At 41.5% G+C, this 17349-nt stretch overlaps 1 protein-coding gene and 1 non-coding gene across 2 annotated transcripts; both read left to right on the top strand.

Moving 5' to 3' along the window:
* Window positions 1–2330: 2330 nt before the first annotated feature.
* Window positions 2331–14252, top strand: EIF4G2 (eukaryotic translation initiation factor 4 gamma 2). The gene is made up of 23 exons (XM_068685427.1): window positions 2331–2453; window positions 2607–2751; window positions 4558–4669; window positions 4836–4901; window positions 5329–5454; window positions 5833–5935; window positions 6634–6765; window positions 6859–6925; window positions 7009–7160; window positions 7578–7688; window positions 7859–7942; window positions 8026–8124; window positions 8365–8506; window positions 8603–8763; window positions 9192–9305; window positions 10107–10232; window positions 10491–10595; window positions 10683–10898; window positions 11210–11468; window positions 11654–11858; window positions 12305–12516; window positions 12655–12776; window positions 12972–14252. Exons 1-23 carry the CDS (start codon window positions 2331–2333, stop codon window positions 13035–13037), a joined length of 3048 nt encoding a protein of 1015 aa, XP_068541528.1. The 3' UTR covers window positions 13038–14252.
* LOC137858197 (small nucleolar RNA SNORD97) lies at window positions 9347–9512 on the top strand. The gene has a single exon (XR_011097566.1). It is a non-coding gene; the product is annotated as a small nucleolar RNA SNORD97 (small nucleolar RNA).
* Window positions 14253–17349: the final 3097 nt, after the last annotated feature.

Here is a 17349-nt window from a genome sequence, read left to right as displayed (position 1 = left end):
ACGCAACCTACTACACAGGCTAACTCATGGTGATTCCAGCTTGGCAGTAGTAAGGAAAAACTCCCAGTCTTGCAAAGCTCCTTTCCCACATTTTTGGGGTTGTTTTGGTATATGAGAGCAGGCATTCCAAATTCTGAGCTAAGCCATATGTACAGCAAGGCACATTCCTCTCAGTCAGATGCTGCTTCTGTGGCAGCAATTCCTGTTTCTGTCCCACACAGCCTGCAACGTACTATGTTCCTCACAACACTTCTTTGCAGACCAGCTCTCTCCCCCAAGGAACTAGTGGCAGTGCACTCAAGTTGAAATCGTACACAGATTCTGCAAGTTCAGACATGCAGGAATAAATCCAGAAGCACCACTACGTAAACGGCAAAACACTTTCTTAGAATGAAAGCATTGCTAATGTTCAGGATAAGGGCTAGAGAAAAAATGAAAGCAAGAAAGTGGGAAAATATATAGACAAAAAATTATGGACAATGTGACTGATGGGTGAAATTGACAGCTATAAAATTCCAATAGCTTTTGTGTGTATGTGTGCAGTCAGGGGACAAACAGGAAAATAAAATCTTTAGGTAAATTTGGTACTGAATTGCCATATGAGCAATTAGACTGTCACATCCTCAAATGTTAATAATAATGTCTTTCACATTAGTTTAGGGAATTTAAGAAGCAGGTGAGATATATAAAATAAAGGTGATTTCATAATATCTTTTGTCCTCCTTACTACAGTTCATTGCCTTCCTCAATTGTGCTAGTGCAGCTGGTCTATGAGGCTAACACACAGATGTGAGGGAACGCTATAAGCAGCCAAGCACAGAAACTTCTTATGTTCCCACCTGCCAAAACCAGTGTGACCAATCAAATAGCATATAACCTGTCAGTCTTAATATAATGCAGGAATGAGGCCTAAAAAAAAATAAAATCACAGTTTTAAGAAAACAAAGATCTTTTGCTACTACTCTCTTACCAAGTAAACATGTTTCTTTCCTGTGTTTTTAGTAATTAATATTTTATAGTATGCTTTAAAATACGCAAAACTAATAGTTCAGTCTGTCAATATGCACCATCCATGCTCTAATCTTTGCAGGCTTTCTATCCTTTCAATTAAAAAAAAAAAAAAAAAAAAAGGTGGGGGGTCCAAGAGAAATTCCACATAATTGTGGGGTTCTGCCTTAATGCAGCATTGGAATATTTATGTTGCAAACACTGCATGAGAATATTCTGTAGTCCAATGTAAAATAAAATCACTGCTTTCACTTTGTTTTTTAAGATGTACAAGTATTTTTATTATTCTTTCCATTCTGAGAAATGTTTATTTGAATAACATCAACTAATTTTAATACTGCTTTAAATCTCAGCCTTGTTGTTACAAATGTGTCCACTGACCCCTTGTTTCTGACTGAATTCCATTGATTTCAATAGCATCCTGCACAGTTCTGATTTTGCAAATTCACATGCAAGGTCCAAGTTTTTGTAGTGATCTGACTAGTGTTAAATACAGAAAAGTGCAATTATATAAAAGCTCTAGTATGAGAAATACCACCTACTGTCATGTTCACCCTTTTGCTACTTGTATCTACTGAAAACTTACTTTCAGATAGCTCGTTGGAGATTTTGCATGACATAATCTGATGGGTAAACTGTTCTTAAAGTTTATGAGTGTGAGAGAGGTTTCATGATCTTGCACAAATTTCATCCTAGACGAGACGTGAACTAGGAACTCCTGCATGACAGCACCCTTTAGGCCTTATATAACTCTTGGGATATAGAAGCAGATTGTGTTGAAAGCACTTGGAATGAGGTTGGCTCTGGGAAACTAGAAGTTCTGAAATATCATTTGTTTGGACTTGCCGACTATGCGGTTCACGAGTTATTATATGTATGCCTTTCTCCTACTCATCTGAATTATGAGTCATGCCAACTGAAAGCGGAAGGTGTATATGTGAAAAAAGCAGACGTGTGTTTGTGGAGATTTATCGTATGGTCTACTTAGCTCTTGTTTTCTGTCATTTACCGTTTAGGACCAAGAAATTTTATTATTTGGCACGTCCATCTACCTATTACCTCAGTGACAAATTGGCTGTGACTGTTAAACTCTAAAATCTCAAACTGTTAAATCTTTTGAGATTTCCCATGACTCCAACTTTCACCTACCACTAGAAGACTGGCTACCTTCGTTTCGTTTAACATAGAAAGCAAGAAAACCTCATCAAATGTGTGCTTAGCACAGCCAGTATGTAAAAATGGCTCTCCTGTTCGCCTGGCTGTTGTTCAGAGGTTCCTTTTCATGCAGGATGTCTGGTCGTGGATAGGTCAGCTGAAAGCACATGCAGACACATTTTCCAAACCCAGAAAGCAAGCCTGAAATTAGATCTGTACAGCCAGGCTTTTGGAGCTCAAATAGCAAGCGTCCTCCTCTGGATCTGATTGCAAGCCCCGGGCCGCAGTCGGTACTGTTTTTACCACAGCCCCACAGAAATCTGGAATGTGCTCTGAATGAAGGGAAACCTACCCTTAAGAAAAACGAAAAAGGAAATCCGAACGCTTATGTACACACGTATAAAACTATCCCTTCTGTGATGGTGACACAACTCCCACTCTAGGCCTCTAGAACTGGGGGCTCGGTGGTGGGCACAGCACGGGAACACACGGGCAAGGAGAGAGGCAGCAGAGCTTCCGCCATTAAGCGGCTACGCCACTTGCGCAAATTTCCCTTTCCCCCTTCTGCCCTACCGCCACCTATGCGGCGTAAACGCTTTCGCGAATACGGGTGCTGCACTGCGGCGGCGGCACGGTGCAACCAACCTCGCTCCTTCCTCCTCCCACTTGGCTGTTGAGGCCTCCCCCTTCCTCCGCCGTGATTGGCGGAGCGGGCGGAGCCCTTCGCAGCGATTGGCGGCCGCTGGCGGGAGGTGGGGTAGGTTGCGTGAAGGGCAATAAAGTTAGTGGGGCCGGCTCGGCGTGCGCTAGACGCGGCGGCGCGGCGGCTCTCTATGGAGGTTGCGGAGGGAAGCGCCGGGCGGTTGCTGCTCCTGCTGTGGTGACCGGAGACTCGCCCTGCCCCGCGCGCTCCCCCCTTCCCCTCCCCGGCCCCGGTCCCCGGCTCCCCTCCCCTTCCCCCCCTTCTCTCGCCTTTCCCCCTGCCCTCGCTAGCCGCCGGGACCCGGGGAAGCTGACAAGGCCTGAGGGAAGGTGAGGAGCTCGGCCGCGGGGCCCGAGGGGCTCGGGCTCGGGCGCGGGGGGGAGCCGGGGCCGCTGCGGCTGCGGCTTAAAATGGCGGCGGCCCGAAGCGGCCGCCATTTTCTCGGCGGCGCCTCGTCGCCTTCTGCCGCACAAAATGGCGGCCGGGGCCGGCGGCCGCCCGGGCTGCGGAGGGGCGGCGGGGGGGAGCCGGGCAGCGGCGTCGGAGACCTGAGCCGCGTCCCGGCGGCGGGGGGGAGCGGGGCGGGGCGGTAACGGCCGCGGGGACTGCGGTGCCTGGGGGGCTGCGGGCTCCTGCGGGAGCCGCATTGCCGGGGGGGTTGTTTGTGCTGCGGCCGGTGGTGGGAGGACATCGCTACGCAACTACCTGCCACTGCGCTTTTTTTTTCCTTTTTCCTTTATATTATATATATATATTTATTATTATTACTTATTTATTTTTTTTTCTCCCCGCGGACGGGGGAGCGGATCACGGAGAAGCCGCTCCACCGGCGGCGCCTTCGCCTCGCCCTCTCGGGCGGGAGGCGGCCGTGCGGCTCCTCGCCCCCTCCGCCGGCGGCCCGGGCCGCGCACGGGGCCCGCTCCGCTCCGTGGCGGAGAACAAAGAGCCGGCCGGGCCCCGGCGCCGCCTCAGCCGGGAAACGGGCGGCGCCCGGCGCGGGTGGGGGAAGGGGGAGGCGGCTCCGTGCGTCCGGGCAGCGCCTGCGGGGGGCGCCCTGGCGTTGCTGGCGCTCCCGCAGCCCTTTTGTTCGCGGCGGCCATGTTGGGAGCGGGGCGCCCGCTCCTCGCGGCCTTGCCCAGCGGCCGGGGACGGGGCCTCGAGCTGCCCGTGGCTTTTCCGGGCTTCACGGGCGTGATCGAGTTTCTGCTACATAAGCACTGCGATGAAATAGTGCCCTGCTTGTCTCGCAAGACAGAAATTGAGGTGTAGAAGAGCAGTTATTTTTCTTTTGGTGGTGGTGTTGGCTGTTTAGATAGAAGGTACAGCTTTTTCGCTACGTTCACCGTGCGTTTTCTGTGATGTCCCAGTCCTTGCCTTCAAACGTGGCTACTTGACCCTGGGATAATTAAAATCATTTTGTAAGATGTATCAATAAAGAACTCCTCCAGTTCTGTTGTGTGAGAAATGAAAATCATTCCCTTGCTTTTGGGAGGTTGACAGGGTAAAAGCTTGTTGATGCATTTGCACTTTCAATCCCTGATCCCTTTCACTCTTTGGTCCTTTCCCCCCCATTTGGAAAACATGGGTATCCCGATGAAATGGGCTTTCCTGTGGGTGGGAATTGTTATAAGATGGATACTACGATTGCTAGTAAAACAACTATAATGTGAATACTTGATTTGTCTTTCTAGGTTTTGTTTTTCCCCACCCCCGTCAATTTAATTTTATTCTTTTGAAGATTCTTCGTTGTCAAGCCGCCAAAGTGGAGAGTGCGATTGCAGAAGGGGGTGCTTCTCGTTTCAGGTACTAATGCTTTTTTTTTTTTGTAAATGAGTATTTGCAGTGGAAACTTTTCAGTGGATTTTAATCTGCTTTCTTGAGTTGGCAGTAATTATTGCCAGTAGTGACACACAGTGGAAAATGTTGGTATTTTGAACTTATGCAGACTCCATGATTTGTCTTTTAACAGTGCTTCTTCAGGCGGAGGAGGTGGTAGGGGTGCACCTCAGCACTATCCCAAGACTGCCAGCAACAGGTATGTTTCCTTGTTGTTTGAATTGTCATTTTCTAAAGGTAGAGGATAGATGATGGTGAATGAAGAGTTGAAAATAGTTCATTTTTAGACTTATGCAAAGAATACTGTTGTTTAAGTTACTGTCCTTCAGTCTGTGGCAAGATACAATACCCATTTAAAAAAAAAAAAAGCCTGCTATAATACGGTGATGTGAGATGGATGGAGCATTTCATGCATTTAACTTCAAAGGTTTAGAGGAATGCTTTGAGGGGTTTTTTTAATTGTTGAATGAAGGCTTTGCTGTACAGTGTACTGCAGTGTTGATAGGGTGGGTGCATGCTTCTGGTAAAAGTAAATGTAGTAATAATCTATTTAAGTCAATACTGGAAGGCCTGTTCTTGAAATTGCTTTTGCTTATACAATCCTATTTTTTTTTTTAATTTTACAGCGAGTTCCTGGGGAAAACCCCAGGGCAAAACGCTCAGAAATGGATTCCTTCACGAAGCACTAGACGAGATGACGACTCCGCAAACGACAAAGAACGACATGATGCAATCTTCAGGAAAGTAAGAGGGTAAGTTTTGTGGAAGATCCTTTTCCTTATATTATGTTTAGCAAGATATTAACAGTAAGGTGAAGGAAAGGAAAAAGTGCATGTCTTGAGTTCTGCAAAGGGTTGAGGAGACTTAGAAGGAATGAAGCAGAAATTGATATCACACACAGCAAGAATTTGTTGTTGCTGGCCTACGAAGCAGATCTGAGAGAATTAATCCTTGTGAGGTCACCTTTCATTCTTAAATAAATAAATAAACAAACAAAAAAAAGGAAATATTGGACTTCCCTTTTCTGCTTAATAGACTAACTAGTAAAGGTAAACTTAGGTTTAAAATCACTTGTAGTGTGGTTATAAAATTTGTAATAGGGATTTTTGTTTCTGTTTATTCCTCTTTAGCATACTAAATAAGCTTACTCCTGAAAAGTTTGACAAGCTATGCCTTGAGCTCCTCAATGTGGGTGTAGAGTCTAAGCTCATCCTAAAAGGGGTCATACTGCTGGTAAGCTGGCAGCTTTTGTTTTTTTTCACAACTGTTTTCTTGCTTGCTAAGAGTAAAGAGGTTGGCTTTTATTGATGAGATACAGAAGTAATGTAGCTGATCTGAGGTTTGATGATCCAACCATGTTAGAAATGTTGTTAACCTCCTGTGTGAAAGAACTATACTGGTGAGGAAATCAGAGTTAATGCTCTAACATTCTGTTCAGAAGTCTTGAGAATCACTAAGTGATACTGGAATTTTTATTTTAATCTTGAGGCATTAGTTAACACGGTTCGTTTCCCTGACCTGACCTCCTTCCCCCTTCCCATCTCACTGTTGAACAAGCCTTAGTGTTCTGGGAAAGCTACCATAGGTAGCTAGCTGTTTGTACACAAGTTAAAACCATCACTGTTTTCTGAAATCCGAGATCAAATTGGCTTCAGCGTTGTGAAGAGCAAATTTAAACTTGTTCCATTGTTGCTTAGTGATTGCAGAAGCTCTTTAGCATGCACTAGCGCTTTTTTTTTTTATGTTGCTTCAGCATTAAGAATCACTTGTTAAGCATACAGAAATAGTGGATTTTATTTAGTGGAATAGCAAAGAATATTTAGATGTTGTAGATCATGTAGAGTGGTAGTATCTTGAGTGTCTTGCGTCCCATTTTCCTAATAAACTTGCATTCTGCTACATGTTACCTTACTCTGAATATGTTGATTTAGATCGTAGACAAAGCCCTTGAAGAGCCCAAGTATAGCTCACTGTATGCTCAACTATGTCTGCGACTGGCAGAAGATGCACCCAACTTTGATGGCCCATCCGCAGAGAGTCATCCAGGACAGAAGCAAAGCACAGTGAGTATTTCTCTGGCTATGGAATGATAAACTTAGCTGACATATTTAGTTGCATAGATGAGCTTAACTATTTACTTTGTTCTGTTTTTGTAGACATTCAGACGCCTCCTAATATCTAAACTTCAAGATGAATTTGAAAACCGAACCAGAAATGTTGATAGTAAGCTTTAAAACCAACTTAGTATGGAATTTACTTTTCATCTGTTTTCACAGCTGTGTTAAACAGGATTCTTTGCTTTCTAGTCTATGATAAGCATGATGGTCCCCTCCTCCCTGAGGAAGAGGAACAGAGAGCCATTGCCAAGATCAAGATGCTGGGGAACATCAAATTCATTGGAGAACTTGGCAAGCTTGATCTTATTCATGAATCTATCCTTCATAAGTGCATCAAAACAGTAAGTATTTGGGTTGGGTGTGGGCTTACAGCAAAATAGTATTTCTAATTAAAAATAGAGATACTTAGGTTGTTTTGGGAATCTTTGACCGTAAAAATCAGTGTTTACTGTCAATTATAGTACTATTGAAAATAAACAGTCTTCTGGTCCGATTTAAAAAGAAAATCTGGCTGTCTTTAAAGCCATGGGAATTGTCTCCAAGTGATAGGTTAATCTGGCCTAGACAGAAGTACTGCAGGTAGTTCAAAGTACGTGGACTTGCATGAGCAATAAGTGCTTCAATTAGCAGTTTTTAATGAAGTTTATTTGTCTTCAGAATAATGTGTTTCTGCGTGTCCTGCTATACACATCTGTTGTTTGTTATAAATGGTCAATTCTAATACGCTGAAATGTTTTAATTCCCTTTTAATGTTTCAGCTTTTGGAAAAGAAGAAGAGAGTCCAACTCAAAGATATGGGGGAGGATTTGGAGTGCCTCTGTCAGATAATGAGGACAGTAGGACCTAGATTAGACCATGCAAAAGCCAAGGTATGTATATATCCACTGCAGTCTTCAAAGTAGTTTTAAAAAGTCTTTCTAGGAGGCTGTTGGGGTATTACATGGTGATAAAAATTAAGAATAAGATTTTTGTAACTCCTATTTGAAGATACATCGGTCCTCATTTGTAACATCCCTTCTTTTTCCGCCCCCCCCCCCAGTCCTTAATGGATCAGTACTTTGCCCGTATGCGCTCCTTGATGTCAAGTAAGGAATTGCCAGCAAGGATTCGTTTCCTGCTGCAGGTACAGTGATAAAATAACTTCATACTGCTTTTTTCTCACCAAGTTGTCTTGACTCTTTGCCTAATAATCCATTGTGTTCCAAGGATACTGTGGAGTTGAGAGAACACAACTGGGTTCCTCGCAAAGCTTTTCTTGACAATGGACCAAAGACTATCAATCAAATCCGTCAAGATGCAGTAAAAGTAAGTGTTCGGTGTAAAATTCTGTGCTTTGCTTCTGCTTACATGGTAGAGGAAGGCATTACACTGTTCAGTCCATGGCACAAAACTCACCTTTTGCCACGTATAAGTAGTTCTTTTAGTGAAATGTGACGGTAAGGGTTTATGGGTTAAAATGACAAAGACAGTTTAGATCTAAAGACTCTTAACTCTCTAAAGGACTGTTACTCCAAAATGACCAAAACAGTAATTCCTGTTTTAAAGGATCTGGGAGTTTTTATTCCTGCTCCTATGTCTCAAGGGATGAGAAGCGACTTCTTTCTGGAGGGACCCTTTATGCCACCCAGGATGAAACTTGACAGGGACCCACTCGGAGGGCTTGCTGATATGTTTGGACAAATGCCAGGTATGCAGAAACTACATGTCTGATATTGGTGATCACAACTGTACTGTACTGAAAATAAGAACAACAAAAACTGTTTTTCATCTCCTCATAATATAGGTAGCGGAATTGGTACTGGTCCAGGGGTTATTCAGGATAGATTTTCACCCACCATGGGACGCCATCGTTCAAACCAACTTTTCAATGGCCATGGGGGTCACCTCATGCCTTCTGCTCAATCCCAGTTTGGAGACCTAGGCAAATCTTTTCTGAAAAGTCAGGTAAGGAAGAACATTGAGTGACTTGAGCATGTTAGCAGCTCTTCTACAGATGCGTATGTTATGGATTATAGCATACTTGTCTTGAAAGACTTCCTCAGATTAGAGTCTGATAAGAACTGATGCTCAGCTGATGCAAGAACTCTAAACCATTTCTTAAAATAGTGCAAGAGATGCAGGGAATACACTTTTTTTTTTTTTTCCTACAAGAAAAGGTGCATGTGGCTTTGGTGGGTCAGAATGGTGTGTTTTTTATTTAAAAACTAGCCCTGTTTTTAGGGATAGATACTCTCCCACCACCCCTGCTCCTTCTTTCTCCCTTCCTGGCAAATAGAATCTTGTTCCTCTGGTCCCTCTGGTACTACTTACCATATGATGTACACCACTCCATCATCTGCACTTCTTTCTCTATATCTCCCTTTCTGAAATAGGGGCAAAGCCAGCTCTACCATAACCAGAATCAGGGACTCTTATCCCAGCAACAAGGACAGTCGAAGGATATGCCACCTCGGTTTTCTAAGAAAGGACAGCTTAATGCAGATGAGGTACATAACATGCCTACATTACTTAAAGCCTATTCTAAATATTGCCCAATGATTATAGCAAGACGCGTTATTATGAGGACTAATGCTGGAACTCTTTCTTCTACTTCTCCTCTTCTTCCTCCTACTTTGTCCCTTCCTCTTCCACCTTACCCTCACTTTCCTTAGGGTATCCAGCGTCCCATGAGCAAGACTGAGATATGAGGGCAATTTCTTGGGGTATCCTTTCCTTTTCCCCACACCTCCCCAAGAACACTACTCTGACATCAGTTCCCATGCATCATATTGATAACAGTAACAAAATTTTACAAGATTCTAAACTTCAGAAGCCCTGAAGTGCTGGACCAGGCTAAATTCCTTTTTTTTAAGGAACTGGCTAGTAGGCAAAATGTCAAATGCCAAGTAAATGGCATTGTTATTTCCAGTAAGTGTTAAGAGAAATATATGTATCCTGATTTTTGAGTGATTTGCAGAGTTTCATCTGAGCTGTAAAACTTGACAGCGAACATGCTAAATATCTTCTTGGGTCTCTAACATACTGCATCTAAAAGGAGCAATTCCAGATCTTAATACAGATGGGACTTAACATAAACAAAAATACCAGTAACTTGCAGCAAGCTGTGATTCACTGAGTCATGCTTTTGGGGGTGTTTCAGTACATATGTGGTGTAGTCTGGACTTGAATGTTACATTGTAGTAAATGGAAATTCATGCTTCAGTGGGGTGAGTTGACGTGAGTCCATGGCTGTGTAGTTCTTGGTGAAAGTACTTGAAACAGTTAGAGGTTTTTCTGATTGTTCACAGATTAGCCTGAGACCTGCTCAGTCTTTTCTAATGAATAAAAACCAAGTGCCAAAGCTTCAGCCCCAGATAACTATGATTCCTCCTAGTGCTCAACCACCACGCACTCAGACACCACCTTTGGGACAGGTAAATATGTGTACTGTATGTTAACTGAATTGAGTTTGATTACTTTCTGCATGTGTCTAAAACTTGGCATACTTTCTAGTATGCAAAGGGAGGGGGGCAGGTTTTCACAACACAGCAGGATGTATGGAAAAGAACATCTGAACGCGTGGATTTGACATTTGTTGGTACATATTTGATATTAATCTTGATAACATTTTCTTTGAAGTATATACAACACTGTACTTCAAAGAAACAACTTCTGGTACTATCTCTTTTCAGCCTCCTCAACTTGGTCTTAAAACAAATCCACCACTTATACAAGAAAAGCCTGCAAAGACCATCAAGAAACCACCACCTTCTAAGGAAGAGCTACTTAAACAAACTGTACGTTAAATATATTATACAGCTTCTTTTTAAAAACAAACAAACAAAAAAACTAAAATGTTTGCTTATCTATCACTTTTTCTATAGGAAGCTGTTGTGACCGAGTATCTGAACAATGGAAATGCTAATGATGCTGTCAATACTGTGAGAGAAATGAGAGCTCCAAAACACTTCATTCCTGAGATGCTGAGCAAAGTGATCATTCAATCCCTAGATAGATCAGATGAAGACAAAGAGAAAGCAAGTACTTTGATCAGCTTACTCAAGCAGGAGGGAATTGCCACGAGTGACAACTTCATGCAGGTACTGTGGTCTGATAGCTTCCTAGTCCTTGTTACTTGGTTGTTTGTGATGTCTAGCTTAGATAAAGGCAGTTAACACATCTTGAGTCTTGCTGATTTAAGGAAATTGAAGTAGGGTATAATCTTCTGAGAGGTTTGTTAAGCAATGAAAGAAGAAATGCAGTTATGGGATTTCAGAAGCAGGGAACCTCTCAGCAAGTGACTTAATGGGAGAGAGAAGAAAGAAATCACACTCCTGTGTAGTGAGAGTGCTGATACGCACAAGAACAAAGTTGCTTCACTGTTCAAACTTCTGTCTTTACTGTTTTGTAGGCGTTCCTGAATGTATTGGACCAGTGCCCCAAATTGGAGGTGGACATCCCATTGGTGAAATCCTACTTAGCACAGTTTGCAGCCCGTGCCATTATTTCAGAACTAGTGAGCATTTCCGAACTGGCTCAACCGCTGGAAAGTGGCACCCATTTCCCTCTCTTCCTGCTTTGCCTTCAGCAGTTAGCTAAGTTACAAGATCGTGAATGGCTAACAGAATTGTTCCAACAAAGCAAAGTGAATATGCAGAAAATGTTACCAGGTAAGAGTCATCATGTAACTGTTATGATACTTAATATTACTGTGAGAGATAACTTTTCAAGTTTTTTACACCAGAGTAAAATAGTACAGTTATTTTGATGCAGTCAGCTAATACGTAATGAGGATGGTGTTTCTAACAGGTTTTCATGAATACCAGCACTTAAGTGTATCTTATTTATTTGTCAGAAATCGACCAGAACAAGGACCGCATGCTGGAGATCTTGGAAGGGAAGGGACTTAGCTTCTTATTCCCACTTCTGAAACTGGAGAAGGAATTGCTAAAGCAAATAAAATTGGATCCATCCCCTCAAGCCATTTATAAGTGGATTAAAGATAACATTTCACCCAAACTTCATGTAGATAAAGGATTTGTGAATATATTGATGACCAGGTGAGATGGTGTCCTGAGGTAATTCAGGCACATGTTTTGTCGAGCTACCAATAAACTGTTAACTGTACAGAATAAGGGTATACACTGAGACAGACATGGTAGTTGCACTAGCTGCACGTCCTCTCTTAAAACCAGTTGAATTGGGAAAGAAGTAGGTGTCTCCAGGTTTGTGTCAGTGGGAATTGCTTTGCTTGGGGAGGAGGAATGTAGAACAGTTTCTAAAATGTTTCAGAGCCTTAACAGAAGTGTAGCTAGGATCTTGTGGTGCAGTCAACTGTAATGCTAAATGTGCTATGTATGCACATAACTGCTGAAACAAGCAGAATGCTTCAGAAACAATTCCACCATTTTTAGTAATAGATAGCAAATTGAACATGAGTACTTTGATAGTTACAAAGCATAGAATCTAACTGGCATATTTTAACTTAAGGATGTTTTTTGTCCAGTTTCTTGCAGTATATTTCTAGTGAAGTAAACCCACCTAGCGACGAATCAGATTCTTCATCTGCTCCATCAAAAGAGCAACTAGAGCAGGAAAAACAGCTGCTTCTTTCCTTCAAGCCAGTAATGCAGAAGTTCCTCCATGACCATGTCGATCTGCAAGTGAGTGCTTTATATGCGCTCCAGGTGCACTGCTACAACAGTAACTTTCCAAAAGGTACGTGCATTATCATCTCAAACAAAGCACAAGCACTGTGCTTGTCTCCATGTTTTTTGGGCTTTTTTCTACATACCTTAAAATCAAGTAAGCTGTTCAGATTGTAAACCTAACAATGCAACTTGTATACTTCCATAGGCATGTTACTGCGCTTCTTTGTTCATTTCTATGATATGGAGATCATCGAAGAAGAAGCCTTTTTGGCATGGAAAGAAGATATTACTCAAGAGTTTCCAGGGAAAGGGAAAGCTTTATTCCAGGTAAATTTCATAGTAGCTCTCTTCCGTGTGGTATCTGCTGGCAAGTCTTTTTTCTTCATTTAGCACTATATATATAAAGTAGCATTATAGCTGAAACACTTTCAAAATGAGTTGGGGGGTGGGGAGGAGTAGTCTGCAGAAGTGTATAGAGGGGAAACAATTTCTGTTGCTTAAGCCGATTTTATGTAACTGCAGGTGAACCAGTGGCTAACCTGGCTGGAAACTGCTGAAGAAGAAGAATCTGAAGAAGAAGCTGACTAAAGAACCAGCCAAAGCCTTAAATTGTGCAAACATACTGTTGCTATGATGTTAACTGCATTTGACCTAACCACTGCAAAAATTCATTCCGCTGTAATGTTTCACAATATTTAAAGCAGATGTTTGTCAATAGGATTATCTTCTGCAAAAGGTTTTTGTAGTATGTCTTAATAGTCTACAATAAAAATATTTTAGAGTATCTTTAATGTTTAGATAACAGTGTATTAGCAGCATGCAATAATTACATCATAAGTTCTCGAGCAGAAGCAGTCTGTTGCAAGGGTCTTCTTTGCTGCCAGTTATCATAGGCTGTTTTTAAGTTAGAAAACTGAATAGCAACACTGAATACTGTAGAAATGCACTTTGCTCAGTGTAATACTTGAGTTGTTGCAATATTTGATTATCCATTTGGTTGTTACAGAGAATCCTTAACTGTAATCGATGGTTGTTGCCGTAATAGTATATTGCCTGTATTTCTACCTCTAGTAATGGGCTTTATGTGCTAGGTTTTAATATCCTTGAGCCTGGGCAAGTGCACAAGTCTTTTTAAAAGAAACAATTTACTTGCACAAAAACTGATCAGCTGGAGAGATGAATTAATGCCCTTTGGAAGAGGTTTTTGTGGGTGTGAAACATGACATGGTGAAAAATTTGAATTGGTCCCTCTATTATAGTATTGAAATTGAGTCTACTTAATTTATCAAGACATGTTCATGCCCTGATTTTATATACTTGTATCTATCAATAAACATTGTGATACTTGACTTGTTTCTGAATGTCTCCCAGTAGGAAAAACTTGGACAAGTAATTTACTTGCTGTAAGAAAGATCAGTAGGAGCTGACCTAGACTGGGACCAGCTTAAAATAAATCTGTCTTAATGTATGAATGAAATTTAAAAAGTCACAGACAAGATTAGACACTGCAGATTTGCTGACAGGAGGGAAGTTAAGAGATTCTGCTGAAAAAATAGTATGAGCTTGCCTTGTGGTCCAATGTATTCTTGATCAGTGAGTAATTTGCTTTTTTTTTTTTTTTTAACTTCCTAAAGCTGTAAACTTTCCGAGGTCACATGCATGTTTTTTTTTTTTTTAAGGGGCACTGATGATTAGCTGCCTGTTTTTCAAGTAATCAAATTGGCAAAAAAGAAAAAAAAAAAGTTTAATGTTACTGTATAGGCTTGAAGTGTCATCTATTAAATACTCTCAAAATACTTCTTAGAGCTTTGTCCCTAGTGAAATTTTTTTTCTTCATTCGTACTCTTGATTTTAATTGTCAAAAGGTGGTATGTGTGTAATGGCAAAACACTTTCTTTTTGCCAGTGCTGGAAGTTCTGTGGACTACATATCTCTTCTGCATAACAGAAGATGAAAATGGAATATGAGAAACAACTTCAGATCTTACAACCATCTTGCTTTGAGGGGAAAAATAGTTTGCAGTTGTGCACCATGCACGGTGCAACTAGGGGAGTGGGTGTGGTTCTTACTGTTTTTGCTGCCAATTTGCTGTGAAAGGCAGGCTTTGTAACCTGCAGCTAAATTGTGTCCTCTCTTAACAATTCCAACTTAGTTTCCTTCAAGTTTTTTCCAGGTGGTAGCTCACTAAGGACATGGTATGAGATGTGTACAGTGTGTAGCCCAGTATATTAAGGTACTGTGGTGTAAACCAGATCCTATCCATAAATTAATTTGAATTGCTACCAAAAATTGCTCTACACTTGAACACTTCCTGTCTGCATTTTGATAGAGCAGCACACAGCTAGTAGTAAATGAGAGCAGACTGTCCTTCAATTCCAGCTCAACCAAGAAAGAAAGGAAAGTCTGAAGTACAATAAGGTATCTTGAGGTAAGGGAGCTGGCTGCTTTTGATACAACTGACTTCTGTGTAACAGTGGTGATAGTTCTGTCTTTGGGCCTCCTGAAGTTAATAGAACATGCTACTTCCTAGTCATGTCAGCCTTCATAAATTGAAGGCTATTCTCTATCTCCTTTCTTATTTGAAGAGGAATATAACCAGTGCTGCATGTATAGGAGCATCAATACTCACTCTTCATGTCATTCTTCAGGTAGGGATGGTCATTAAGTGTTTGTCCTACATCATAAAGTTCAAGTTGATAACTTCTATGGAATAGTAAACATGGAAAATATGCTCTGATTATTGTTCCTTTGTGTTCAGCTGTTTGTTCCAGCTGATCAGTTAAGTGGTGCATGGCCCCATAATACTACCTTCTGTTTTAGGATTGAGTGCATTGTGTATCCAGTAACCTACACCTAAGTGCTGCAAAGCTGAAGCCAGGAGCTGTAAGCACAGTCCTAATTTCCAACTACAACTGTACAGTAGAGGTGAGACAAACGTGGTGCAAGTAAAATAATTCTTACTTAAAACTTGTAGAACATAATCAGAACCTGCCACTAACTTTCACCAAACTTTTGTGGAGGTCAAACTGTCACATGTAGATTTGAGTAGCATAAATAAGCCTTGTATTCTTGCCCAGTCTTCAATCTGATTACTGTGTTCTTAAATAGCTCTGCATGAAAACTTTTTTTTTTTTGGTTTGTTGTTGTTGTAACTAGTTGCAGATTAGATGAGGTAAAATCAGTTTGGATGCCCTGATTTCTGCTAGAGAAGAGTAAAACTTAAAACAGTACATACCAATTACATCTCTGAAAAATGTGGAAAGGGTTATTTGCAGTACAAAATATCCTTAATTCTGAAACCACTCCAGTGGGAAACAACAGCATGCATACAGTTTATTGAAACTGGTATAAAAAAGGCTCTTAAAACTGCAGTGTCTTACTCAAAATATTATTTCTACAGGTTGGGAAAAAGAGCATCTTGTTCTTAATCTACTTGTTTTTATTGACTGCTAGTGCAGTCAGTTTGCATGCATATTCTATTTGAAATAGTCAAGTCACGGTCCAAGTTAAACGTATAACTAATCAATAAAGGCTTTTATTACTATGAACTTTGTGAAGTATGAGGTATAATACACTACATGGATTGGAAAAAATGCCTAATAAACACAGTCATGAAGTTCACCTTCTGAAATGTTGAAGTAGGGTGTTGAAGAGATGGTTCAGGATCCATCTCTTCCACATCAGTTGCACAGTTTACTTCTTGGCAAAATCCACGAAAAGCATAGTCCTTTAAATGAATCAATCCGTATTAGATTTAAAGGTCTGTGCAAGAGAAGTTACTGCTTGCCTAGTGAAAATGAGCACCTTTTCTAAGAAGTAGCAAGTATTAGAGCTGGACTGCTGTTTATTTTTACCAGTATCAAGGACTACACCATCTCTTCCTCAAGTTGTGCTCTGACCCTGGCAATCACTTATGTTTTGACTTCTGAGGAGACTGTTCTAGCAGAAGTTTCCAAGCATAAGAACATCTTTATGACTTCGCACAGTTTTTTTGTTGGTGGTGGTTTTTGTTTTTAATGAGGAAAACTGCAAGCAGCAGCATTGTGATGTGGAGACGAAGTTGGGATCAGAACAAAATTCTGGTTGAGAATGTGAGTCAACTCACAAGCTTTTGGCAGACAGAAGCTTCCAGCTGCCTGCTATTTAGAGCTGAAAGTTCTAGTGGTTTCTGTAAAGTCTAAGGCTGCATCTGGAACATGAATTACAGCTTATGTTATAAGCCAGGCTAGCTGCTGCAGTGACTGATAAAAGTTAAGTTTATGGCCAGTTCAAATTAGTTCATGCCTTTCACATCAGTCACTGCACGGCTGGTATAGCATCTGGAGGGAAAGCCTGCTTTTACCTGGCCAAACCTACGTTTGTTAACAGTTGCTTGCTACACTGCTTTATTTCAAATACTACCCAGATGGCCTTTCCCATGGCAAACAAAGGTGTTGGAATGTTCTTGTTCTGTGGTGTGGGTGTGTGTGTGTTTGGAAAGTGCAGCGCCATTAGTATCATAGGTATTCCCCTAACCTAGAATAAATTGGGTGAAGCACTGATAAGATGAAGTTTGTATCATGAAAGTTAACAGCAAGACTAGCTGTTAGAGCAGAACACTAAGAACACTCTGTCTTCCGCCTCATCCCCTTTAGGGTAGGGAATGTTGGACTGTTCTTCGAACTTATCCAACTTCTGTGGTAGGGCACAATACCTTAATGAACACCTCCTGAAACAAGGGTGATAGTGAGTGCATTTAGGAGAAAATAAAGCAGTAAGAAATACATTGCCCCCTTCTGAGAGCGGAGGGGGCATGCTCTAGAGGAAGAGGGATGGGGTGATGTTGACGTAACACGGAACTGGCATAAGCGTATGCTGTTTAAAATGTGGTCTGTGCTCAAGTATTTTTGGAACATTATCA

The sequence above is a fragment of the Anas acuta genome, chromosome 5 (assembly GCF_963932015.1).
Source record: "Anas acuta chromosome 5, bAnaAcu1.1, whole genome shotgun sequence".
NCBI classification, from domain to species: domain Eukaryota; kingdom Metazoa; phylum Chordata; class Aves; order Anseriformes; family Anatidae; genus Anas; species Anas acuta.
This window is presented reverse-complemented; position numbering and strand designations above follow the sequence as displayed.